This window comes from Columba livia, chromosome 11 (assembly GCF_036013475.1).
Source record: "Columba livia isolate bColLiv1 breed racing homer chromosome 11, bColLiv1.pat.W.v2, whole genome shotgun sequence".
Lineage (NCBI taxonomy): Eukaryota > Metazoa > Chordata > Aves > Columbiformes > Columbidae > Columba > Columba livia.
In genome coordinates, this window is record NC_088612.1 from 19379621 (window position 1) to 19404369 (window position 24749).

At 55.3% G+C, this 24749-nt stretch overlaps 3 protein-coding genes across 4 annotated transcripts; 1 reads left to right on the forward strand and 2 right to left on the reverse strand.

The window, feature by feature from the left end:
- The first annotated feature begins 3006 nt into the window (after window positions 1-3006).
- CPLX3 (complexin 3) lies at window positions 3007-5278 on the forward strand. Its single transcript, XM_005515436.3, has 3 exons — window positions 3007-3373; window positions 3719-3806; window positions 5049-5278. Exons 1-3 carry the CDS (start codon window positions 3213-3215, stop codon window positions 5271-5273), a joined length of 474 nt encoding a protein of 157 aa, XP_005515493.1. The 5' UTR covers window positions 3007-3212; the 3' UTR covers window positions 5274-5278.
- A 3576-nt stretch (window positions 5279-8854) lies between these two features.
- Window positions 8855-12957, reverse strand: ULK3 (unc-51 like kinase 3). 2 transcript variants are annotated; one of them, XM_005515465.3, is made up of 16 exons: window positions 12798-12957; window positions 12436-12576; window positions 12126-12246; window positions 11941-12045; window positions 11707-11850; window positions 11536-11618; window positions 11282-11437; window positions 11100-11205; window positions 10958-10998; window positions 10747-10849; window positions 10563-10627; window positions 10364-10442; window positions 10243-10283; window positions 10121-10168; window positions 9992-10046; window positions 8855-9826 (listed from the first exon to the last, which is right to left on the reverse strand). In XM_005515465.3, the coding sequence occupies exons 1-16, from the start codon at window positions 12897-12899 to the stop codon at window positions 9810-9812; spliced, it is 1407 nt and encodes a 468-aa protein (XP_005515522.2). In that variant the 5' UTR covers window positions 12900-12957; the 3' UTR covers window positions 8855-9809. The 2 variants fall into 2 exon arrangements, with proteins under 2 accessions (XP_005515522.2, XP_064933124.1); XM_065077052.1 differs by having other exon boundaries at window positions 9992-10168.
- A 45-nt stretch (window positions 12958-13002) lies between these two features.
- Window positions 13003-24493, reverse strand: SCAMP2 (secretory carrier membrane protein 2). The gene is made up of 9 exons (XM_065077055.1): window positions 24335-24493; window positions 20794-20874; window positions 20048-20137; window positions 19219-19336; window positions 18448-18576; window positions 17761-17920; window positions 17136-17237; window positions 15216-15333; window positions 13003-14478 (listed from the first exon to the last, which is right to left on the reverse strand). Exons 1-9 carry the CDS (start codon window positions 24389-24391, stop codon window positions 14332-14334), a joined length of 1002 nt encoding a protein of 333 aa, XP_064933127.1. The 5' UTR covers window positions 24392-24493; the 3' UTR covers window positions 13003-14331.
- Window positions 24494-24749: the final 256 nt, after the last annotated feature.

The window sequence follows — 24749 nt, forward strand, 5'->3', positions numbered from 1 at the left end:
TATGGGATAACTCCGAGAACCAGCCACTCCAGGAAATACTGGCCATTTCTGGTCCTCTTCAGGGATCTCTGGAGCATCCTAGGAAACCCTGAAACTTCCAGGTGTGGCTTTGGAGCCAGTTCTCCCATTATCTGGGGAAAAAAAAGAGCTGAAATGATCCCTCACCACAGCAAAGGGAACGGGACTGTTTGCATCCTATTCAAATCAGGTGTCAATGCTGAGAGAGGATCCTCTTAACTCCCACCGGCTTGTCTGAGGCTGGCTGCTGCTGGAGGATGTTTCATCTCACTCTCCTCTAATCCACGGAGATGTGTGATATAGCATAAGCTAATATAATAGGTCATGCAAGGATTTACATCTCATTACTGCAGGTTAGAGTCCTGGGAGGAAGGATGAGTCATTCTTACTGGAATATATTTCAGCGATAAGGAACAGTTCAGCTGCCCAAAGAAAACTAAGTGGGAAATCAACCACCTTGAAGCATTGCTGTGGCCTTGACCACCAGCCTTCTGTATCCTCTGGTCGCCCTCTCCCATCCCAAAATGGGACACTGGCCTCTCTGGAAAGAACAAAGGCCAAAGAGCCTAAGGGATGGGAGAGCTGCCAGCAGCTCCAAGACCTTGCTTTTTGCTCAATCCCTATAAAACCAGTTCCCCAGCCACCCTGGGCTGCAAGAGGCTGAGCAGCTGAACCTCATGATCCCCTTCCATGGGGCACGTCCAGCTCCTGGTGAGTGAACGTCCCTGCCACAAGTGACGGAGTCCCAGCCACAGCCGCTAAGCACGTGCTAATTGTCACCTGGCTGCTTTGGCCAAGCACTTTTGCTCATCAAGAGCTGTTTCCTCCTGGTTTCACAGACAGGGAGGCTACGTGGTAGCTGACCCGTCTAACCCAGCTGGAAAAAATCGGTCCTGACTTCAAGTCTCTTACTATTAGTGAATGCTTAGGAATTGGGAGCGAGCAAAGCTCCCGGGACCTGCCACATCAGAAGTCTGCTCTGAACCGACCCGAGGCTCAAATGGTCTGGTGTCCAAGGGCAAAGGGGCTCTGGGACACACGCAGGGACGCTTCTCCTCCTCTCTACCTCTCTTTTCATCCCATTCTTCTCTGACTGACAGCCAAAACTTGAACACACTCTGTTGGCAATGTGAGGTCTGCAGAGCGCCTGGGGCTCTCAGCCTGTTTCCAAGCCGGCTGTGGAAGCTCATTCTGGGTTAAATTTCATTTTCCATGGGCTGTCTGAGGGAAAACACTTAGGAGGTCTGCAGATTGCTGTAAAAAGTGAAAACCATGGCTTCAAACAGTAGGTAGTACTCCTTCAGGGCTCTGCTCCACAGGGATTCAGCTGTAGCCCTGCAAAGCCTTCACTGGCACAAATCCCCTTTGTCACTTCCAAAAGTGGGCTCAGCTCTGTAACAACAGTGGTCACTGCCTAACTGCTGCCTGGAATGTTATCCAAGCAAAATACATGATTTAAAAAAAAAAAAAGTTCATTTTAAGACAAATTTTTACTTGGTGCTACCTTGGGCAAGGAGGGAAGGGAGGAGATGGGCCAGTCCTCCCTCCCACTTTTCTCTCTTTCACTTTTCTCTATCACATCACAGCTGTTCCATCATTTTAATCTGCGGAGATTGTCTTTAAATTTCGGAAATGAAATGATTTCTTGCAAGCTGGGATTGGGGTTGGGATCCGCACTCGTTTTTTTCGTGAGCAGAGAAGAAAAAAGGGAGAAACTCATGTTAAAGCCAGACTGGCCATCTGGAAGGGAGGTGCATTTCTGCTGCCATTAATTGCTCACTCCCCAAGGCCCGCGATACGGCTGCAGTCAGAGGAAATAGCAGGAGTGGGAGTGAGGGCAGGATGGGAGCAGGGAAAGCTGGAGGGGCCGAGGGAATTACACAATGAAATCAATGCCTGCTCTGTCCTCGGCCTCCTGATTTAGGTGACTGATGACTGCATGACCTGGGCCGGTTCTGGTACATCAGCAAGGCAGTGCTTGTGGGCACCGCTAGCAGCTATTCCTCAAATTAATTAACATCATTAATACCACTAGGAAAGAGAGGAACAAGCTTTTGGGCATGCCAGCCCTTACATCTCCAAGCAAACAACAGTTGCCACTCGTGGCTGGTCCATATGGCTTGTACAGAGTGCTGAGTCCCGGCTCTGCCTCCAGCCGGACCCCGGGGATGGGGAATGGAGTGGGAAAAAAAGATGTTTCTGCGGTTTAGCTCCTCCATGGGCTCACACAGCCAAGCATCATCGCTGCTGTCCCCCGAAAGGAGGAGAAGAGCCCCCGGGGGGGTCAGGCAGGGCTCACGGAGCACCCCCCGGGCTCCAGCCCTCCCCGGGGCCGGCCGTGCGGGCGGACCGCGGGGCTGGGGGCTCCTTCCTTCTCAAACGTTCCGGGGGGTCGGGGGACCTTCCGTGTCCCCTGAGTGGGTTGGAACGGCGACGGCTCCGCCTCCGTGCCCGGGGCGGGGGGCGGCGGGGGGGCCGGGCGGGAGGCGGTGCCGCCGCTCGCCCCGCGCACACCGGAGCTGTCCGAGCGCCGGTGCTGCAGCTCCCGCTCGCCGCTCCGCTCCCCGCGCTGCCCGGCCCCGACATGGGCGGCCGGGAGAAGCGGCAACGTTGATCCCCGGCAGCCCGGACAGCCCGACCCCTCGAACTCGGCTCCGCAGCATCCCAGCTCCTCGGCAACCCGGTACTCCGGGACCCTGAGAACCCACCTGCACAGCATTCCGGCTTCTCGGTAAACCGGTACTCAGGCATCCCGGGAACTTGGTACTCCAGCATCCCAGGAACCCACTTCCACGGCATCCTGACATCCCGGGAACTCACTTCCACAGCATCCTGTCTCTCTGGGAACTCAGTACTCCAGCATCCCTGGAACTAGGTTCTGCTGACCCTGGCTCCTCAATAACCCAGTGCTTCAGCTCCCTAGGAACTCATACCTGCAGCACCCCAGGTTTCCAGTAACTCCCTACTCCCAGCACCCCAGCACCCAGTATACCTCATGTCCCTGGCTCCCTCTTAGCCCAGCTCCCCATAACTCAGCACCCCCTTCTTCCCCACTCTTCCGCACCCCAGGTCCCCATCTCCCCATTAACCCCAGTTCTCCCAGCATCCCAGGTCTGTCCTAACTCCACACCCCAGCTCCCCGGTATCTGTGCTCCCCTGACCACAAGGCTCCCCGGTCCCCCGGGACCACAACCATGGCATTCATGGTGAAGAGCATGGTGGGGGGGCAGCTGAAGAACCTGACGGGTGGCCTGGGTGGCGAAGAGAAGAGCGAGGGAGAGAAGTCTCCAGCCGAAGCGCAGGGCATGACCCGCGAGGAGTATGAGGAATATCAGCGGCAGCTGGTGGAGGAGAAGTGAGTGTGACCAGCACTGGGTACTGGGATGGGTCGGACCTCCGAGGTCACGGCGGGTGATGGGTCGCTCCCTCCGCAGCCCCCATGCATGGGAGGGTTGGGGGGGAGACAGCACTGGGGGCAGCAGGGCTATGAGGGAGTTTAATGAACCCCCTAATCCCTTAATCCTCTTCCTCGCATGCGAGATGGGATTGTTTCCTCCTTTCAGGAGGAAAGAAACTGTGGGGAACTGGGACTTTGCTGGGGAGATGGAGGGTACCTGGGTTTGGGGTGGGGGGAATAGAGATGATCACACCCAGGTACTAGGGCCAGCAACCCTGGGTAACTGCCCTGTGTGGTTCGCAGGATGGAGAGAGATGCCCAGTTTGCCCAGCGCAAGGCGGAGAGGGCCACGGTCAGGTCCCACTTCCGAGACAAGTACAGGCTCCCCAAGGTACGGCTGGGCACTGGGCTCCCTCGGCTGGGTGGGGGTTTAAGCTACAAAGCCCAAGTGCAAACCAGTTCCCCTCAAAAGCATCCTTCCCCCAAATCTCAGCCCCTTCCCATCACTCCTGAGCACTGCAAGCCACCAGCCCCAAACAGTTGGACCCCCAACACACACCCTCTGCCTTGCTTGATCTTGCTCTATTGTCCCCCAAATCCGGCTGGATGAGGGAAAGGCGCCTTCACCCCAGACTCCCAGCCCTGCAGCCGGGAGCGGAGCCACAGTTACACCTTCCCAGCTGGATTAGCCAGCTCCTCTCCCCACATTATTTGGCAAGGGTTTCCCAGCCAAATTCCTATTTTCGACTTTCTGCCCAATGAATGATTCACTGGAAACAATTCAATCAAGGGATAATTCAGCCATTCTTGGAATTGCCACAAGCTCTTCTGCCCTCAAACCCACCCTTTATTCAGTGCGAGTCTCTCAGTGGTGAATACTCTAAATTGGAGCTGGGCTAATTTTAGTTGAGAAAGGTCAGCTAAGCCAAGTGATATTGTTCAGATTGTTTGACGGTGTTCAGACAGCCTGGATGCCCACCCCACTGCTTCTCACGTCCCTTTCATTGCCAGCAAATAAACAGCTGGAGGATGTATTTTCCCCCTGCCAAAAGCAAGAAAAGGCAGAAAGATTTGGAGGTTTTGGTTGTTTTTTTTCTTCTCCAGGGGAAACAAGGATTTGTTCAGATCTGTCCCCCAATCCTTTCGCTGCTTTCTCATGCTTGAGATGTCCCTTCTAATCTCTCGACAAGTTTCTTCTGCTCATTACTGATCCCGCTTGGCAGCAAAGTCTCCCTGTGGCTCTCCAGCGCAGAGCTGACCCCGATCTCCGGTGGGCACGATCGTTAAGCATACGTGTAGCTTAATTGGGTGCCTAAACCTCCCCGACCACTCCAATGCGAGCTGGAAGCCAATTTACACTGATGCTGGCACACTTGAGTTGTCACCTCAGTTCTCGCTGTGTCGGTTAGAGTGTTGGGCTCTGCTCAGCCATGTCCCCTCTGGGTCACCATCCCACCCACAGCACCAGGATGACTGGGAGCCCCAGGGACCAACCCACACAGACCTTAAAATCGGAAGAGAGCCCAAAGCCCATGCAGACCCCGCTGTGAAGCTTGCACATGTCTTTAGTGCCCCCCAGACCTCCACTGCTCCTCACAGCATCCGTGCCTGACCTTCTCCTGGCCCGTTTCAGAACGAAACAGATGACAACCAGATCCAGCTGGTGGGGGGTGACGTGGAGCTGCCCAAAGAGCTGGCCAAGATGATCGAGCAGGACAACGAGGAGGAGGAAGAGAAGAACTCAGTGATAGGCCAGCTCAGCAACATCCAGAACCTGGACCTTGATTCCTTGAAAGACAAAGCTTCAGCCACGCTAGAGGACCTGAAGCAATCGGCCGAGAAATGCGCCGTGATGTGACCCGGCTGACCCCCCCTCCCCATCGACGTGATGATGGGTGAGAAGGGAGGGGACGTAGTGAAGGGTCTAGCGGTGGCTGTCGCCCGCGGCAGGGACCCCACTGATGTTGTCACCCTTGCCTTGTGTGAGTCGGGTCCTCCTTCTGAGCCATGTGAAGCCTCGAGTCCCTGACCCTCATGTCCCTGATGTGTGGTTTTTGTTTCGTTCTCCACTCTGAGGTCAGAGCAAAGAGCCAGCATGTCCCCCGTCCCCAATGCCTCCCCCTGTGCCCGTGGCAGCAGGTGTCTTTAGCCAGAGCTGGGGGGGTTGCAGTGAAGGAAAGCCCCGAGTGACCTTGGAGTGTTATTGAACGCGAAGGCGAAGGCTTTCCAGCAGCGCGGTGGCCATACGCCGTGTCTCTGCCTACACAGCTCTCCTAGAAATGACAGGGAGGCTCCAGTTTGCTTTGCAAGGACAAGGCACAATGAGAAACATTCCCCCCCCGCCCCGCTCCTCGCATCTCATACCCATCACATGAGAAATAACATCCCATCCGTAAAAGAAACACCAAGCGCTTTGCCCTTGAGTGTAGGAGCCAGCAGGAAGGACCTGCTACCTGATCCCCTCCAGCCCAGAGGGAAGGGGGGTGCTGAGGGCCAGGGGGCTAAAACCTGAATTAATGCCAGAGAGAAAGAAAACCCTCCCTGGTGCCCACTGGAGCCCACACCACCCCTTCCCCGGAGCGGCGGTGGCAAACGCTCCCTCTCCCGGGCTGGGGTCCACTCGTGTGCTTGTTCCTTCCAGGAGAAGAACAAAGTGATAAGGGAAAATCTCCTTCTCCTCCGTTGTGCTGTAGTTGTGTGCTGTGCTGAGTGACTCTCCACCTCCTATGCTGTCCCCGTGCCATGGTACTGTCATAACCGGTGGAATAAATACCAGGAGATGTCTATGCATTTATTTCTCTCCTCCAGCAGTACTTTCCTGAGAAAGGTTTTGGGGTGCCCCAAGGTATGAGGGGTGTAGATAGATCAGGGGCAGGGGGGAGCAGTGATGGGAACTCAAGGGAGAAACCTCTTGCAGCATCACCCAGAAGGCAGCATCACGCCTGGTTGTGGACGGGTGTTTTGCCATGTTTTGTACCGAAGGGATGCTACGAGTCGCCCTTCGTCAGCAGCCGGGTTTAAAAGCAAGCACAAGCCCCAGGTTTCACAGATTTGGGGCTATTTTAGTCAAAATCCTTCAGATCACTCCCCGGCTCCCCGCCTCAGTCTCACGGGCGCTGTGGGGCGGCCGTGACGCTGCTCCGAGCAAGGACACATCTCTGCAGGAACGAGACCGTGATAAGTACAGGTGTGACTGGAGCCGAAGCGGCTCCAGCCCATCAGCATCCCAACGGGCGGTGGGCTCCTGCAGCCCGGCTTCCTGGAAAGACTTGGCACGGGCTGGGAATTCACTGCCCCAAATCCCAGCACAGCCGATTAACCACAATCTGCTTTTGCAGGGGCGGTGGGTCATCCAGGAAAATGCAGGGGAGGGTGCTTGGAAGCTGTTTCATTACTATTATTATTGCAGCAGGGATGCTGGATCAGGCCATGCCTGGGACAGCCAGGAGACTGCTTTTTGCCCTTAGCACCCTGGAAATAGCATGCTGGGGCCAGGGAGTCGTGAGAAACTCCCGATACCCTCCCAAGCCAGGTGTTGTCTCACCTCTGAGAAGAAACCAGGCACCTCTTTGGCCAGCAGGACAGACAGACAGAGGCAGCTCAACCCCTTGGCCGCAGCTCAGGAAAACACACCGTCTGCACCCTCGGACCCACCTTTTATTACTTTCCCCACAGCTCCACTCCACACTCACTCCCGACCCACGTGCCGTCACATAAAGGCCGCGTGAAGCTCGGCGGGTTTATTTTAGGAGGCACCATGACCCCCGGGCATGTGAAAAACAAGCAGCACGCGCTCGCCCCGCTCGGCTCCACGATGTGCTAAGCCTCTGTGAAGAGTTCCCGGTGAAGCGCCTGGAGCTCCAAGGATGCTCTGAGCCCACAACCCTGCTCCCATCACTGGTCTGGTGCCTGTACTGGGAAGCAGAATTTGGGATGGGGTGCAGGGGGAGCAGGCAGCTCTCCTGCCCGTCCCCTGCCCGTTGAGAGACACATCCCATTTGCCAGCAACCCCCACGGTCGGGTCCCCAGTCATCCCACCTGCCTGCACGCCATACAACCGCTCCAGGCATCAACACACGGGCTAAAATCTTAGAGCGAGGAATTAGTGCGGATTAAAGCAGAAAATCTATTTTTTCCTCTTCTATGCCATAAATCTCTATATAATTCCCTAACCTATGGGACCAGGTTAGGGGGGATTTGTCCAAGCAAGCCCTTAACTGGGTGCTGGAGGATCTCTGAGGGCAGATGAGCTTCGAAATAACTGCCCTGAGGTCGGGCAGAGCTTCGTGCACCAGATGTGGAACAACCCCCCATCACACAGCCGCAGGATCAGGTCTCCTTTCTGCTGGTGAGCGCAGGATGATGCGAGTGGCTTCCCCAAAGCATTACATGAGCAATTGTTTTAAGTGCTGAAGCAAATAAACCGCCGTCGAAGGATGGGGGATCTCCGCTCTGAATGCTGCGTTTTTCTTTTTGCAGGCAATTAAATCTCCCTGCGAGCTGCTGCAGGAAGGGATGGCCCCGTCCATCCCACTGCAGCGTCACTGGTCCAGATACGGGGATTAATCCAGATTAAAGATCCCAGGAGGCTCCGCATAGTGACCCAACTTTCCCCAACCCTCTTGTTCTTTAAACCCCAGTGTGCGCTCAAATTCAACATCACCGAGTAACCCAGAAGCTGGCAGGAGGAGGGTGACAAACCCATCTGACAGAGGCCACCGCTGCTCGCTTTGCAGGCAGCGACATTTGGGCAGCACCCACCCCAAGCCGAAGCTGGGGAACCGCGAGCTCTGTCACCCCCCGGGGAAGCAGCCGGAGCTTTCCCTGCCTCAAAAGGCTGCGGATTCGGCTGCGTCTTCGGCAGAGCGTGAAGGCAGATGCGATTATCCGCGCCGGCTGCCGCAGCCAGCCGGTTCAGCCATCCCCGGCGGCGCTGCGCTCGCCACGGGCCGGGGGAGGGCAGGGGGTCTGAAAGCTCTTTAAAGCCTCAGGATATAATCTCTGCTCAGAATAATAATAATAATAGTAAAAAGGACACAAAAATGCCTTGCTACATCTGCCTGGGAAGCTCTCTGGCAGCGGCGCAGATCAGCCAGCAAAGGGGTAAAGACCCCATGTTATGGCAGAGCATCCAAGGGGAAAGAAACCTCAGGAAGAGCTGTGCCCATCCTCAGGCTCCCCCAAAAATCTCCTCACCATATGCCCCAGCCCCTCTGTCTTCCCACCAGCCCTCCCTGCCCAACCCAGCACTTCCTCACCCGCCACAAAAATCTATTGGAGAAAAATGTGATTTTACATAATCTTTCATGTTGTTCTGCTCCATGTTTTACACACACACACACAAAAATATCTGAAGTGAAAACAAGGTCAAACCTCGCTTTGGCTGCCTGGTGTCCCCAGGGAATACGGGGACACAAACCTGAGACTGGAGGACTTGGAGAAACCAAACCAAGTGTTTAATAAAGACAATAAATTACATTCCCTTGAAATACAGTAGATTGTGAGGCAAGTCCCTTGCTTTACAGGACAGGTGGACCTCACCACCCCAGATAAGTGACTTCTGCAGGGCTGGGGAGCTCCAGGAATAGAACTCAGAAATGGGGGCTGTCAGAGCCCTGAGGAGCAGAGCAGGCAGGACGCCCCGGCTCTGCCTTCGGGGAGGTATCGCTGTTCACAGCCGTGCGACTGTCCCTGAAGGTGACTGAATTCTGCTCATCTGCTTTACTCAACAGCCAGGAGCGCGCTGAGCACTGGGAACACCTCGTGACACAAATGACGCTCACGGTTCGGCACCTGCCAGACTCCAGCACGGACAGGTTTGGGAAGCAAAAGCCTTGACCCCAACACTCCAGGGAGGTCGCGCTGGGCCGGGCCAGCGCTCCAGGCTGGCTCAGAGGTAGTCGCGGGGTGACAAAGGCACAGCGGGCAGGAGCAGGCAGCGTCCCTGACCCCCTGTCTGCTGGCGGCAGGGTGCTGTGGGTCTGGGCTGCACATATGCTCCAGAAGAATTTGGGAAGTGTAAGAAACATCCAGCCGAAAAGGCAAGAGCCGTATGCGGCTGGCGGGGGGGCGGATATTCTGCCGGAGCCCGGTGCCAGGATAAAAATACCCAGGCCGGTGCAGCCAGTGGAGGGAATTAGAGTGGAATAACCTGCCTGCTGCAGGCAGGGGAGGCTGTGGCAGCAGACGGTCGAGGCAGGGCTGGGAGGGGACAAGGTGACACCAGCGTCCAGGGAGAGGGGCAGATGGCCCTATGGACCCACCTGGGGATGTGAGCCCGGGGATGAGCCCCCCCCAAGGTGGTTACCCCACCATGGCCAGGATGAAAGCTGACGGCATCTTTGCATGGCAGCGCCGGGGCGGTGACAGCATCCTGCCGGCTGGCTCCTGCTCATCACTGCAAGGTACAGACTGTGCGGGGGGACAGAGCGCTGTCACACACTGTCACCCAGCCCGGGTGGGCTCACAGGTGACCCCACGCTGGGGGAGAGGAGGGCATGGAGCATCAGGATTACCCAGGGGCAAGGACGCTCCCCCCGGCCCCTTTCGCCTGCGATGGGACGAGAGGGGACTCACCGCTCCGGACGGGCTCTGCCAGTGCCTCCTTGCCCATGGACTGTGCCTCCCGCATCTGCCAGGGGAGAGGAGTGTTTTCCAGCCTGCAACCCCCACAGCGCGCTCCAGAGCACCCCCAAGCAGCTGTACCTTCATCTGATCTTTCAGGTACTCAGCTCGGGCCATCAGAGTCTGGATCTGGCAGAGAGAATGGAAATCCCTTCAAGGCCACGGCGCCGGGGACACACCGCTGTCCCCAGGCTGGCACTCACCTCCGCGTGGAGCAGCTCCCGTCGCCTCCCCGCCGGCTCCGCTGCAGAGGGAACGGGGACACGCCAGGGATCAGCCACGGGTGCAGGACACGTCCCTGTCCCTGTCACAGCCACAACTCACCAGCCAGGAGCAGCAGCAGCTCGCCCAGGCTCTGCTGGTAGAGCTCCAGGGTGTCACCGTCATCTTTGCCTTCCTCCTCCTGCAAGAGACCCCGGGGGCCACGCTGCAGCTGGGGGGATACGCTGGCTCCCTCCCCACCCACATTTGCTCTTTCCCCTTCCACTCAAGGGGAGAGGGGCCCCCCAAATCCACAACTCACCTTGGCGATGGCAGCAGAAGCCATTTCCAGTGCAGCACAGAGCCGAGGCTTGTCCTTGGCCATCTCTGCAAGCGTAAATTGCAATGAGGAGCACCCCAAGGAGGGGGGGCCACCCTTCAGCCCCAAATCCTGCTGGGTGCCCCCTTCCTGTTCTGACACTAGGGGGTCCCCAGAAAACAACTACCTTTAAGGAGCTCTCTGGCCGGGTTCCCTTGCTGCAGGAGGTTCTTGCTGCTGGATGTGACCAATGCCTTCAGCTCCTCCGCTCGGGAGATGTACTGACCCACCTGATCATAAAATGGGGGGTGAGGGGATCCCCGCCACGGCAGGTGCATCTTGCTGTGCTAAGCCAGAGGGATGCTGCCCCCCACCTCCCCAAGGGACTTTTGGCTCACCTTGGCCCGGATGGCTTCTTTCCGGCGAGCGTCGCTTTCATCTGGGTGGGGGAGAGCAATGGAACAGGGGGGTGCACCCACTGGCCCCTCCGGGGTGCTGCTCACACCCCAGCACCCACACAGCCCTCCTGGGTGGACTCACAGTGCAGAGCTGGCACAAAATACTCCAGGGCTTTGCAGTAGAGGGAGAGGGCGGCAGAGGCGTCCCCCTCCTGATCCTTCTTCACCGCCTGCACCACCAGATCGGTCTGGGGGAGACAAAGGAGGGCTCAGGGCTTGGCCACCACACATGCCCAGGGACTAGCACCCCAGCACCCCCCTCACCGCCTTGCCAAAGCTCTCAGGGCCGGGGACGTGCTCCATATCTACAAAGGGGTGCGTGAAGAAGCACTCGAAGGAGATGCGTTTCGAGGGGTCCCTCTCCAAGAGCTGTCCCAGGAGATCCCGGCATTCCGGGGAGAGCGGCGGCCGGTTGGGAAGCTGGGGGGGGACAGGGGCTGAGACCACCAGCCCAGACACAGCCCCCACACGGGGATGGGCTGCGAGAACCCCCCCAGCTCTGTGCCATCCCATGTTACCTCGACAGCCCGGTCGCTGCGGATCTTCTCCTCCAGCTCAGCAAAGGAGCGGGAGGCAAAGGGTGGCTTCCCAAAAAGTGCTTCTGTGGGGGTAAAAGGGAGCAGCGGGTGGGGATGGAGAGGGGGAAACCAGCCCCCAGCCAAGCCCCAGGGGATAAGGTGAAAACCCACCATAAAGGATGACGCCCACCGACCACAGGTCCACCCGCGCATCATACTGCTGGCGGCACACCATCTCGGGGGCCATGTAGAGCGGGGAGCCCCGCAGAACGTGCTTCTCGTCCCACGGAGACATGTACTGCGCAAACCCGAAATCTGTGTCGGGAGAGGGACGGGAGAGATCAGGGAGGGGTGGGGGCAGAAGGAACTGTCACCACCAGCCCCTCGCTGGGGACCTGCCCTGACCTGCCAGCTTCAGCTGGGGGTTCTCCGGGGCGCTCAGGAGGATGTTCTGCGGCTTGAGGTCCAGGTGGGAGATGTTGCGGTCATGGAGGAACTTCAGGGCGCAGGCTGGGCGGGCAGATGGGCACGTGGCAGGGGGGACACCACAGCAGCCCGGTCCCCAAAACCCCCGGGAAGGGGGTCCTTACCCAGCTGCTGCAGGAAGATGCGCGCCACCTTCTCGGGGAGGATCCTGCGCAAGCGGATGAAGCGGGAGAGATCCCCCCCGGCGCAGAACTCCATGATCAGGTAGATGTGGTCACTGTCCCACTGAGAGGCAAGAGGACACTGCCGTGCTGTCCCAGCCGCTCCCACTGCATATCCCACCCACACAGGCTCTGCCTGGACCGGTTTGCCCAGCGGCTGGCACCGAGCCCCACTGACACACCCTTGGGGAGCCAGGAGGGACCCCAAGACCCGAGCCGGACCAGTGCTGGCTCAGCAACCCTCCAGTCCCACCTGGAAGTCCTTGAGCTCCACGATGTGCGGGTGGCGGATGGTCTTCAGGATCTCGATCTCCGTCAGCAGGTTCTCCACCGAGGCCCGGTTGAGGCTCCTCTTGCTCACGCACTTGATGGCCACCACCTCCCGTGTGTCCCTCTGCCAGGGGACACAGCCCTGGAGCCCCCTGCGCCTCCACCCGCCACCCTGCGGGTCCCTCCTCAGCCTGCCAGCGGCGTGGGAACCCCCGGCAAGCGGGTGACAGGGGGCAGACCCCAGGCTGGGGGCAGCAGGTCCCATACGGTGCCGCACACGGAGGGCTGCAAAAAGGGAGTGTCCCTCGGGGTGGGGGGGACACCCCGCAGCGGCCCCGGCCCTACCTTCCTGTAGGCCTTGTAGACTGTGGCGTAGGTGCCTGCGCCCAGGCGCTCGGTGAGGATGAAGCCGTCCAGCCGCGGGGGAGCCCAGGCGGCCCCGGCCATGCCCGCCCCGGCCCCGCCGCTTCCGCCTTCCCGGCGCGCCGCTGACCACGCCCCCGGTCCCGCCCCCGTTCTGGCCCCGCCCCCTCCGCGGGCAGGACGGGGATTTTCTTTTGAGCACATATACAATTTATTATTAATTTTTTTTTCTTTTACATTAAAAGATCAGATGTGGGGGAAAAAAATAACAGAGGAGGAAGGGGGTGTAAAAATGCAGATATCTATGTGAGGAGACATCCCCAGACAACAGCCCTGCCGGCCAGCGACACAGAATGAACCCCGCCAGGGCAGGAGGGGACAAGGGGCAACACGAAGTTAAATCTGCAAGTAACGCCCCTCCTGCATAGATACGCGAACGGTGCTGGAGGGCGGGGGGGGGGGTGAGGAAACCGTCCCCATCACACCTTGCCACAACGGGCACATGAACAGGCACCTTGTCCCCATCCACAGGGACATTGCACCTCGGGACACGGCTTTCGAATCTAAAAACACATCAAACTGGCTCCTTCCTAGCTGGGGAAAAAAAATCCAAAGCAGTTCTTTCCCAGCTGAAGAAGATAATATGTGGGAGGAGGAAGGCAGGAAGGAGCTGTCCCTGGAGAAAAACCCATTCACGCTCTGGCGGGCAGGCTCTCAAGGATAGCTGGAGAAGGACATCGCGTGGTGTTTGAGCCCAAGTCTTCAGTGCCACGGGTCCTGCTGAGGCCAAGAAAAATCCCTTTTCCCCTCCCTCCCCCGGTTTAAGGCCACGGTGAAGACTCAGCGCCTACTGATCCCTTCTCCACCTCTTCGTGCACGGGAGCCCCCATCGGCTGCAGCAGAGCGGGGGGTTTGCCATGGGGGGACACGGAGAAAGACATTTCCCCTCCTCTCTAACTCCCCCTGCTCCCAGGTTTTCCTTCATGCCTCACTACCCCGACTCTTGGGAAGCTGAGCAGTTAACAGGTCAAAATGCAGCATTGTGTTAAGTGTAATAAACCAAAAGTACAGTTCCTGCTCTCAAAATTAAAGACATAGACTACATGCAACTTACACCCACCCACAAACAGCAGATAATCAAATTCTTCATAGTAAAGGTCAATAGAAGAGAGAGAGAAAAATAAAGAACCTGCTTCCCCTCACCTTCCTGCTATAGACAGGGCAAGGGAGGGAAGAGAGACAAACACTCGGTATGTCCTGGATAGGGAAATATATTTGCTTCAGAGAATGTCTCCCCTATCTCCCCACACCCTAAAATAAGACAGGGAAAACTAACCATCATAAACGTAACCAGCTGAAGCTAAAAAAACCCAGATCTCATCTGGAACCAGCATCACAGAGCTAACACGGTACCCCCAAAAAGTGCATCTTTAGAAAAAAAACAAAACCAAAACAAAACAAAGAAGGTTGGGGTGACGATGGCAGAGGAAGCGAGGGGGAGGCAGCCTGGGAAGAGCTAATTTCCCCGGAAAGCGCTCTGTGCGGCTGAGGAGGCCGCCCCAGCGGCCGCGTTCTGGAAGCTCCTGTTGCTGAGGATGCCTTGGGAAAACTCCTCCTGGGCCCTTTGGAAACTGGCTCCCGTGCGCCGATACAGGGAATGCACCTGGGAAACAGAAAAAGAGGAAAAAACAACCCAAAACAATCAGCATGTAGTTGTGGACTTGCTGCACGCACCTCGCTTGCCAGCTTGTTTTTCCCTTGGCTTCATCGCTAAGCAGCTCGAGAGGACGGGCTGGAGCCACGGGCTCCATCTCGCCCAGCGCGATGCCGCAGATTTCAGGAGATCCTCATTTGTTGTAAAATGTGGAGCTCTCAGCAAAACAGCTGGGATCAGGCAAAAACTCTCCCCGCACCCCCAGCATTAACCTTGACCTTTACAGACACGCGCAGCGCAGGACCTGGCACTGTAAGCATCAGGTACTTGCCTTCAAGATACAATTTAGGAGAAAAGCAGGAGGAAGCAACAGCTCGGTCTGTCCTTGCCTTCCCCAAAGCTACACTTCTGCAGTCAATTGCAGGAAAGAACCTTCGTGCAGTCGATCAGGAGGAAGGGGAGCTTGTGTTTGAGGTCCCTCATGCTCACAGTCCATGGTGTGCCTTACTGAAGCGTCCATGCCTCCTGTTCCCTCCCAAAAGGCCACTTTCCCCCCTGCAAGCACCCTTAGCGTTCAAATGACTTGGCACCAATGCAGGAAGCATGAGCAAAAAAATGCTTTTATTAAAGCTCTCGACCTGACAGTGCCCTGATTCCATCTTCCAAAGCAAACGAATCCCCAGAGGGACAAGAGGAGCTGGAGCCCCCCTGACCCACAGATTTCGCCTCGTCTCCCAGCTGCTCACCTGCTTCAGGAGGAAGAGCGAGAGAACAGCGCACAGCGTGAAGAATCCTGCCACCACCATCATGATCACGGCCACGGCCAGGTTCCCGCGCAGCTCCGACAGCGCCGCGATCCACCCGCTGCGAAAGAGAAGAGAACAGGGTGAGCTTTGGGTTCGCAGGAGGAGGTGAAGCACCCACGGCTGCGCAAGAGCCTTTGGGGGAAGGTTCCAGAGAAGCGCAACCCCGAACTGTGGAAACGGGGATCCAGAGCTTATCCCAGCACTTGGTTTGGGGCCAGAATTTCCATTCTCGTTGTAAATCGAGTCATTTCCATGAATATCTTCTCAAAATTCAGCCAAGTAGAGTAAAGATAAAGCTGGTAACACAAAATTGGAAGAGGTCAGCTGGCAGATCTGGAGCCTAGAAACTACCTGTCACCGTGACAGCCCTGCCTGGCCAGAGATGTAAGTATTGGGATGGGGAGGAAGAGGAAGGAAGGGCTAAAGTTAGGAGAAAACTGGCAGTTGTTGAGGGACGGGGCAGGAACGATGCTGGAAGTTATATGTGCTTGGCTGTGGGTGAGAATACCAAGATGCCTCATTAGCAAGCGATAGGATGAGAGGAAATGGCCTCAAGTTGCGCCAGGGGAGGTTGAGGTTGGATCTGGGGAACAATTTCTTCCCCAAAGGGCTGTGGGGCATTGGAACAGGCTGCCCAGGGCAGTGCTGGAGTCACCATCCCGGGAGGGTTGGACAGACGCAGATGAGGTTCTCAGGGACATGGGGCAGTGACAGGGGTGGGGTAACAGTTGGACTTCATCTCAAGGGTCTCTTCCAACCCAAGTGATTCTATGATTGCACAAAAAGACCCTCTGCAGCACTGAAGAAAGGAATCACTGCAATTGCTAAGCCAAGCAAGCCCTGTGCTGCCAGGACAGAGGGGATGCAGCGAGTCCGACCATCCCATCTGATGTGCAACTTCTTGCTCATTACAAGGAAGCGGAAAGGCACACCAGGCTCTACGGCCAAAAATAAACATGCTGTCTGGCTTGAGGAAATGTAGCAGAAAGCTCAGCGCACGCTCTCCGAAGTCAAAATAAAACCAGGAGCGGCCCCTCCCTGTGCCCCATGACTAAGGCAGCACCAGTTGGCAGGGGAGGGAACACGGGGACAGCTTTGCCCAGGAGCTGGTTCTGCAGGCAGCGGGCAAAAATAGACAGCAATTTCACTGTGCTCATCACCTGAAGGCTCCCCCTCCAGAGGAAAACCGCTCGCTGTTAACCTTTCCACCCTTCACAGCAACTCGGGGATCTGATCAGCAGCCAAGGCAGCAAGGCAAAAGGCAAGCCAGTGCTCTCATTGCAGGGACAAGAGCCGCTCCAGAAGCCCAGACTCACCCTTCCCTACAATACCATCAAGGAAATGGGAGGATAAAACCTCCTTTGCTCAGTTTTTTAAGCACAACCCACCGACGACACGCTTAGAGAAGTTCAGGAAGAGTTTGGGGACAGAATCAGGCTGCTGGCAGCAGCGCGGAGTTAAACCCTACCCAGACTCCAGGTCAGAGGCTACAGGTTCTATTGGGGATGGCTCCATTTTAACACAGAGCAGTTGTTATCAATGCTAGAGGCTCAGCATCAAGAAGAGGTAAATATTATACATATTAAGTGATTGGGAAGGCAGCAGGGGATGATTGCATTTACTCCTTTCAGCACTGTCCTGCAGCAGAAGTTCGTGCCTTTGCTGGGACTGGAGGACAGAGAGCCAGCCCAGCCGGGACCCGCCAAAGCTGTGTGTCAGGAGAGAGAGGAAAACTAGAGAACAAACAGACAGCTGTCAGAAACAGAGCAGTAATGGACCCCAAAGCTTCTGACAGGCACAGCCCTGGTGACAAAAAGCATCCGTGCGGGGCTGCGACACAGCCCGCCAAGCCAAGCTCACCTGTCACCCCAGCCTGGAATGCCGACAGCCTGGATGATGTAGATCGCTATTTGGCAGAAGAAGACGAAAAAGAAGACGAAGAAGCTGAAGGAGCTGTCAGACCTGCAGGAGAGAAGGCAGCAGGAGTGAGACCCGGGGATGCAATCCTCGCACAGAGTCCCTGCTCTAAGAGGAGGGAAACAATTTCAGGGAACCCCTTTCACCGGGCAAAGCTGCTCAGGGGAGGTGATTTCAGGAGGAACTTGCACAGCAACACCATTTACAATACAGCCACTGTGTATCACAAAACCACCCCTCTGCCCAGTGCAAAATGGGGTGAGGGCAGCTTCCTTAACACGCAGTGTGCTCAACGCATTAATGTACCAACCAGTTTATCAGAAATTAATAAAAAGTAGGACCCTATGGACCCTATGATTGGCTAGGCTTGGACTGCAAGATGAGAAAAGACCACCATAAGCAAGTTCTATCAGATACTTGCAATAGGTTTAGGAACAAGTGGGTTTGATCTATTTAACAGTGCAAAGAACTGGAAAAACCCGGCAGGCAATGTATGGTGAGAAGAGATAAACCCAAAGCTCCTCCCACTAAGAGATATTTGCCATTTATAAAAGAAAACCATACTTGCCTGAAAGCCTTGTAAATTGGTCGGTACCAACAGAGAAAGGCACAAGGGGTGAATAAAACAAACCACAGGATCGAGAGACCAAAGTCTACTCCTCTACTGCTGTCAACTGTGAACCACGCCAGGCAAGCGAGCAGGTTTAGGAGCAGGGTAATCGAATGCACTGTTCGGGATGGGAGAGAGAAACAAAACATCAGTAAGTTTTCGGAGAACTCAGAATTCCCATCCCTAATCTTTCACTGAACATATGGAGCTTTCAGAAATTAAGATGACTTCGGGCCATCTAATTTCCTTCTCTTCCTTGAAAGGAAAACGGAGCTTAACCTATAGAACTTCAGCTCATCCTGCTGCTTGCAACCAACTCTTAAATCTTTTAAGAGCACCAAGCTTGACAAATATGGTTGAGATTGTTTAGCACGCGATCTCTGAACTGTGTTATCCACTTTCTTTCAAAGTCTTGGGAGAGTTGTTCAAGTCCCCATTAAACATCAATAAAAATTCTGTCATGAATGAGCTATTCCCAAAGTATAAACTTGGAGTCCTTCACATTTGCCTTCATAAAAAAAGGAAGAAAGACTTTATTTTACCCTTGCAGGCAACACCGATGGAATTTACCATAGGTCAAAGCTCAGCATCTGATACTGAATCTTCTTCAAAAGAGTTTTTATTGCTGTTCAAGCCATTACTTACGCATCCACAAGTAATACAGCATCTTGCATATCCGCTGGTAGTCAGCTGGGATGTCTGCTGAAAAATCCTGATAAAAACACGGCTTGATCGGACACTTCTTGGGAAGAGGCGGCCAGTTGTTCTGCCTCGCTGCGGAAAAAAAGGCAGGAGCAGCTCTTCACTTGAAAGATTCATTTTCATGCCCCAATTTGCAAGCAGCCATTCATATATATTGACATGAAAAGCCTGGAAGAGGCTCGGTCTTGGTGAGTAACTAGGTGTGAGCAGGGAGCACAGCAGAGATCAGCCTGGTCCGAGGATTTTCCTCGGTGGGAGGCAGAATTCCCCTGCGATGGACAAAGGACCATCACAACCATTGCCACTTGGCATTGCAAAGCCATATTCAGCCATTTAAAAATCAAGGTTGGGGAAAATACTGCTACAAAAAGCTTTATTGCTCTCAGTGAAAAGCCTTAACAAGGCAGCGTGGCACAACAGCGACACGAAACTGGTGTTTGAAGAACTTAACGTGGCCAAATGTGGATGCCGAGAGCACGCTCGAGGGCAGAGACCCAGCAGAGCTGGTCCCCAGCATGTCAATTCTGAGCTTGTTTCCCACTTTGTCGGCTATGGGATGACAGATACAGTCGCAAGAGTGTTGCTGGGAAGGGCGAGAGGAAAGACACACGGCTTGTAAAAAGCTGCGAACGCTTGGACAGGCTGAGCCCCCCTCAAATCCCGACAAGCCAGGCTCCCCAGGGCACGGCCCTCGCTGCGGGGAGCGGCACTCACGGTTGATGCTGGCTGCGTTGCTCTGCAGTTCCCTCTCCTTCTTCTCCAACTCTGCTGCCTTCCTCTCTAACTCCGCCTGCTGCTGAAGCAGCCCAGCCTGCGCCGCCGCGGCCACAGCCTAAAGCAGAGCGAGAAAAGGTAAGTCCTGCCCTCACCATGGCAGTGGCAACAGCGCCAGTGAACATGCCAGACGCCAAACTGGGAGGGAAGCAAAGGCAACGCGATAGCAAGGGTTGAGGACAATTGGAAAGCTGAACATCCACGGCTGAGCTGAAATATTTTGAAGCTTTTTGCCTCGCTTGCTGGAGGACAAAATCAATGAATGCAGAACTCCCCTAAGCTGCCTTCCGCACCTCTTAAGCATCTCTTCTGTTTGCTGTTCTGAGAACTGATCCTTTCTCCTTACAGCCTCGGCTTCTCTGCTCTTTGCATGAGGTGGTCCCTGGCAGTCAGGAACTTGCCGGCCTGGCTGAGCTCGTCTGCATTTACGCTCCTGGAACCCAGCGTGCCTGAGCAATCAGCAGAACTGAGCTCAAAGCATCAGCAGGACCCGTTTTGGTGTTCGCAGAGGGAAGCCAGAGCCCACAGGACACAAAGCAAAGCGAGCTCTGCCACCAGAGCAGCAGGGAAAAGGCGTAAAAAGAATCGCCTGTATGTACTCCCTGTAGAGATCCGCTTCGCGGGGCAGGTATAAATGCAAGTTTCAAAGATCACTTGCAGCTTCCCACAGCCAGCCCCAGAGAATCCTGCTCCCCTCCTATTCCCACAGATCTGCAGAGACCCCCGGGAGCTCCCCACGTTCTCCAGCCCAGCTCTGGGGCTGCCGTACCTGGGGAGTGGGCTCCGTGGACGTCTGCAAAACCGCTGGCTGTGAGTGGCCAGAGGGCTGCGTGGCTGGTGTCGTCCGTGCCGCATTTGTCTGTGTATAAATCGCAAGCAAAAAGGCAAAAATGTTACATAGTCCATCTTTTAGCAAAGAAACAGAAAGCATTAGCAGGAAGGAAATCTGCATTTTCAAAAGTTTATTAGCTCCTTAATGCACCAGGGGAGTGGAACCTGAGGATGACAGGTGTTAGGCAAAGCCGAAAAAGAAAAGGGATTTTGATCAGTAGTTTGAACTGCAAATGTTGCTTTACCCTGGTTTCCTGCTCTCCTTTTCCCGCCTCACACACAGCAGCAGCCAGGAAACAGAGACAAGGCTCTTTGCAGCAACCCATCCACGATACCACTGCAGCACTTCAGCTCCCAGCCCAGAGCCCAAATAAATACTGACGTGTCCTGCCACGAAACATCTTCCCCTTCACATTTCATATACCTTACACTTCATATACCTTTACTGTGAGCCAGCAGCGAGTCTGAGAGAAGCTGTTCCGTGTGAGCAGAGAGCTCAGGCTGGGTGTTTCTCAGTGCTCCAGTGCAGGAGCAGTTGTTTGCAGCTTGTCACACACACCATGAGCTACACCGTCCACAGGTAAACCAGCCTCACTCTTTCTTTTAAGCTGGACCTACCAAGGGGCCTTCTATGCAGCTAAAACCACCACCAAGAGGCCCAGTGCAAAGACACATAACACGTACCAGCTGGGAGCTCTCGGAAAAGGGGTTGAATTCATCCAAGCCACTTTGGCTGGCGTTTGTGAGCTGTGTCACCGAGGGGTCCTGCAAGGAGACAGAGAGCAAAGACAGATCAGCAGCGGTCACGGGTCATCATCAGCTTGTACATCACCCGCTCTGCCTGCCTGTCATCCCCTTGTTAGCTGGGATCGGGATGGGGTGAAACGCACCCCTGCTGGAGGGGCATGGCCCTGGCTGGCAATTAATTTAAATAACCAAGGAGATAACCATCAGCCAGGCAAGATTTGTGGGCAGGAGTATTAATAATCTCTTGTTCAGCCAAGAAGTCCATCTGAAGAACTACAGCATGCTTTCAGAAAGCCCTTTCTGCAGATTATAACCACTTACCTACAGCCAGTTATTCCTCGTTTCCAGGGACACGGATTCATTACCCCGTGGTTAGAGCTTGTGAACACCCAGGACCATCTGCCAAACCTCCCTCGCCCCACAACGTGAGTGAGGACTCAGGGCACAGCGGAGCCTCATAAAATGAGTGTCCGGGTACAATACAAGCCACATTTACCTGTACTTACAGCATCTCCCAATTGCCTCCACCAAATAGCCTGGTTATTGAAAAAAAGGCTCTCGGCAGCTCTGCCAAAAACGCCTTTCTTCCCTCACCTGCAACGCACTTCACTATTTTCATCTCCTCTTTTATACACACTGGTTTCCATAAAAAGATTCCTCTTAGCCAGAGCTTGACCTCTAGAGCGCTTCTCTCCTCAGTTATTAAAGAAAACAAGGCACTTTTTGAAGTCGGAAATCCTACTGCGAGAACAGCCTGGCAACCCGACAGCTAGGTGGGAGTAAAAAAAGAAAAAAAAAGAAGAAAAGAAAGAAAGAGTGGCTTTTTATCCCTCTCTCCCGCAGCAACCAGTGTGTTGAGCTCAGTCATTTTGATTTGGTGGTTAATGGGGTGAGAAGCAATCGAGGCGTGCAAGCCTGCCCGGCACCGCACGCTGCAGAAACCTCCCTTGGCTGGTCTGGAACCCGCCGCAGCCGTTCCCGGGGTTTGAGCGCAGCCTTGTGCCCAGCACGGTGCCCACGGGACGGTTAATGAGTAACCGCGCAGCTCCTCGAGAGCCAGCGCTCCCCACGCAACACTCGTTTGTGAATCACCCCCCCGACCCAGGGATCTCACACAAGGTGCTGGATGATGCTGGATGAAGAAAAACTCCCCAACGGGGAGCATCCATAGAATCGCCACACTGGAAACGGGAGCTGCAAGGAGTTGAGGCGTGGGTTTTATTTCACTATTCACTCCTCCGGAGGCTTTAAAGAGTTTTGCAGACACACGGGCTGTCGACACAAGCTTAAAAGTCAGTCAACGCGTGTTAGCGCGACACCCTTTAATCCAGCCCAGGCGAGGTCCCAGCCTGACTAAAGTCCAGCAGGAGACGAGCGCACAAGGAAGAGAAACGTCCTTAAAGGTATGAGAAGAGGAAAGCAAAAAAAACCATACTGCATAATTAAGTAATTTTTTTAAGGCAAGGCAGCTGAGCTTAGCTTAGCTTTCCTGCTATTGTGCAAGTGTGTCTAAAATAGACAAGGAGGGAGTTTGCAGCAAAGCTGAAGTGTGTTTGGACACGTGTCTCTGTGCCCTGGATGGGGCAGGGAGGAAAGCAGCAGCTGTAAAACCGAGGGCGATACGGAGGCACCAGTTCCGCAAGCCCGGACTGACAGCAAGGAGGGGAAACTGAATGAGAAATCGCCCACAAATATCACATTTTACAGCTTGTGCTCGCAAGTCAGTGATTCTTTTTCTTTCTGTTCCCACAGGTTAAAGCAACAAAACAAGATGCCTCTCTAGACGTGATCAAGGCCAGAGGATTCAAGCAAGAATCACCTGAAACTTAATATCTAAGTGGAATAAGCTGGGACTTAATTTCTAAATATCCCAGTAACTGCCCCAAATCCTGCCAGTCCTGCAGCCAGCACTGCCTGGGAGATGCACAGAGAGAAACCTCAGGGCTTTATTATCAATATCTCTAAAGAAGATGGGAGTTTCCAGCCCTGTCTGAAGCTTGCATCAAAGTTTCGGAGGTAGCTGCCACTTATAGGAGGTTAATGAATAAAGGCAGGCAGTTAATAATCTCTGGTTACAATAAGCAACAGAAAGAAGAGCCAGAGATATTTTTAACAAACTTTACACCAAGCATATTGAACGCCATGAAACCGTCTCCTTAAAAGGCAAAGATCCCCAGTTAACTCAGGATTCACAGGGTACCAAGCGCTATAATAGGATCCACAACAAGGAAATTCAACCCCGGGGCTGTGCCCAGGATATAAAACCTGCCACAAGCACCACCTGTAGCTCCAAGGAGCCGTCACACAACCGCAGAGGCATCCACAGTGCAACGTACACTTGTCCTCGTTACAAAGTAAGCCTGACATCACAGTCACCTGTTGTAAATCGCCTCCAATCTTTTTTGTTTAAACAGTGAGTAAAGTGCGAGCACGGCCCTGTTCAGTCAGATACCGGGGCAGCTAAAATGTGCATAAAGCAGAATATTTACTTCCTCAGTGCCAAAGCAATAAAGGAACAGTGACGGTATGCGTGAGTCACCCTATATTCCCCCCACAGAAGGAATATCACAGGAACACGGTCATCCAAACCCCGAGATGCATAAGAACACATTAATTTGAAAGTGATATTTTTTTTTTTTCCTTCTGATTTCACTTTGTTTCCTCAAAACACTGAGCCCCACCTACAAACAGCTTCGCTTTGGCTCGGCTGCGAACCCAGAGGTCAGGAAATCCTGCGGATCCCGTCCCGGGCAGGCAGCGAGGGTCCAGCCGCTCTCTGACGAGCACCGACGCCAAATGTCCATTTTCTCTCCATCTCCACGCGAGTCGGGTCCCAGAGGCCATTCCAACCATCTCCCCATCAGTCCCACAGAGGAGAAACTTCTGACAACCCCAAAGGCTCTGGCCGCTGAAACCACGGCCAAAGGATGCGCTCGGCCTCGTAGGCTCGGTTTTAAGAGCCAGCACTATGACAGGATAAAACCAGACCCACCAGAGCCCAGCAGCCGGTCAGACCCCCGCGCAGGACAGCCAGGAGAGGTTTCAGGCTGGATTATTTTTAATATTTCGACAACTCAAGCACCGTTTTGGCATCCAGTGAGACAGGGGCTGCCTGCTGGCGCCGAGCCCCGCTCCCCAAAGCCTGGGGGGGCGAGGGGCGATGGGGCTGAGGGCACGGGGCGATGTGGGACCCCTCCCCGAAGGGAAAGGGGAGAAACGGGGGGCGGGAAGGAGCCCCATCTGGGTCGCACCGTCCCCGGGGAGGGGGCGCGGGGACCCCCAGGGACACCCCGGCCCCGGGGACTCGGGGGTCCCAGCCCCAGCACGCCCCCCCAACCCCGCCTCCTCGTGCTGATTGGCCACAGCGCGGAAGAGCGGTGCCGCCATTGGCCAGCGATGCTTCACTCAACGCCACGTCTCGGCGGCGATCGAGGAGAGAAGGCCGGGGAGGAAGGGGCCGCCCGGTCCCGGTGCCCACCTGGAAGGGGTTGATGTCCACCGGGTCGGCGAACGGGTTGGTGTCGAAGCCCGACATGGGCGCGGTCCCCGCTGCTCCGCTCCGCGCTGCCGCCGCGCCAGGCACTTCCGGGGCAGCCGCGGCGCCTGCGCCGCCAGCCACGTGATCTGACTCGCAGGGCCGGGCCGCGTGACGTCACAACTCCGGGCAGCGCCTATAGGCGTCGTTAACCCTATAGGCGCCGTTAACCCTTTGGATGCGGTTAACACTATAGGCGCCATTAACCCTATGGGTGCGATTACCCTATGGGTGCAGTTAACCTTATAGGCGCGGTTTACCCTATAGGCGCGGCCGCACTCTACAGGGTTCACCTATAGAGACACCTATGGAGGAGTGGAGGAGGGGTAGGCTCTTCAGGGGGTGTCCTTATAGGGCT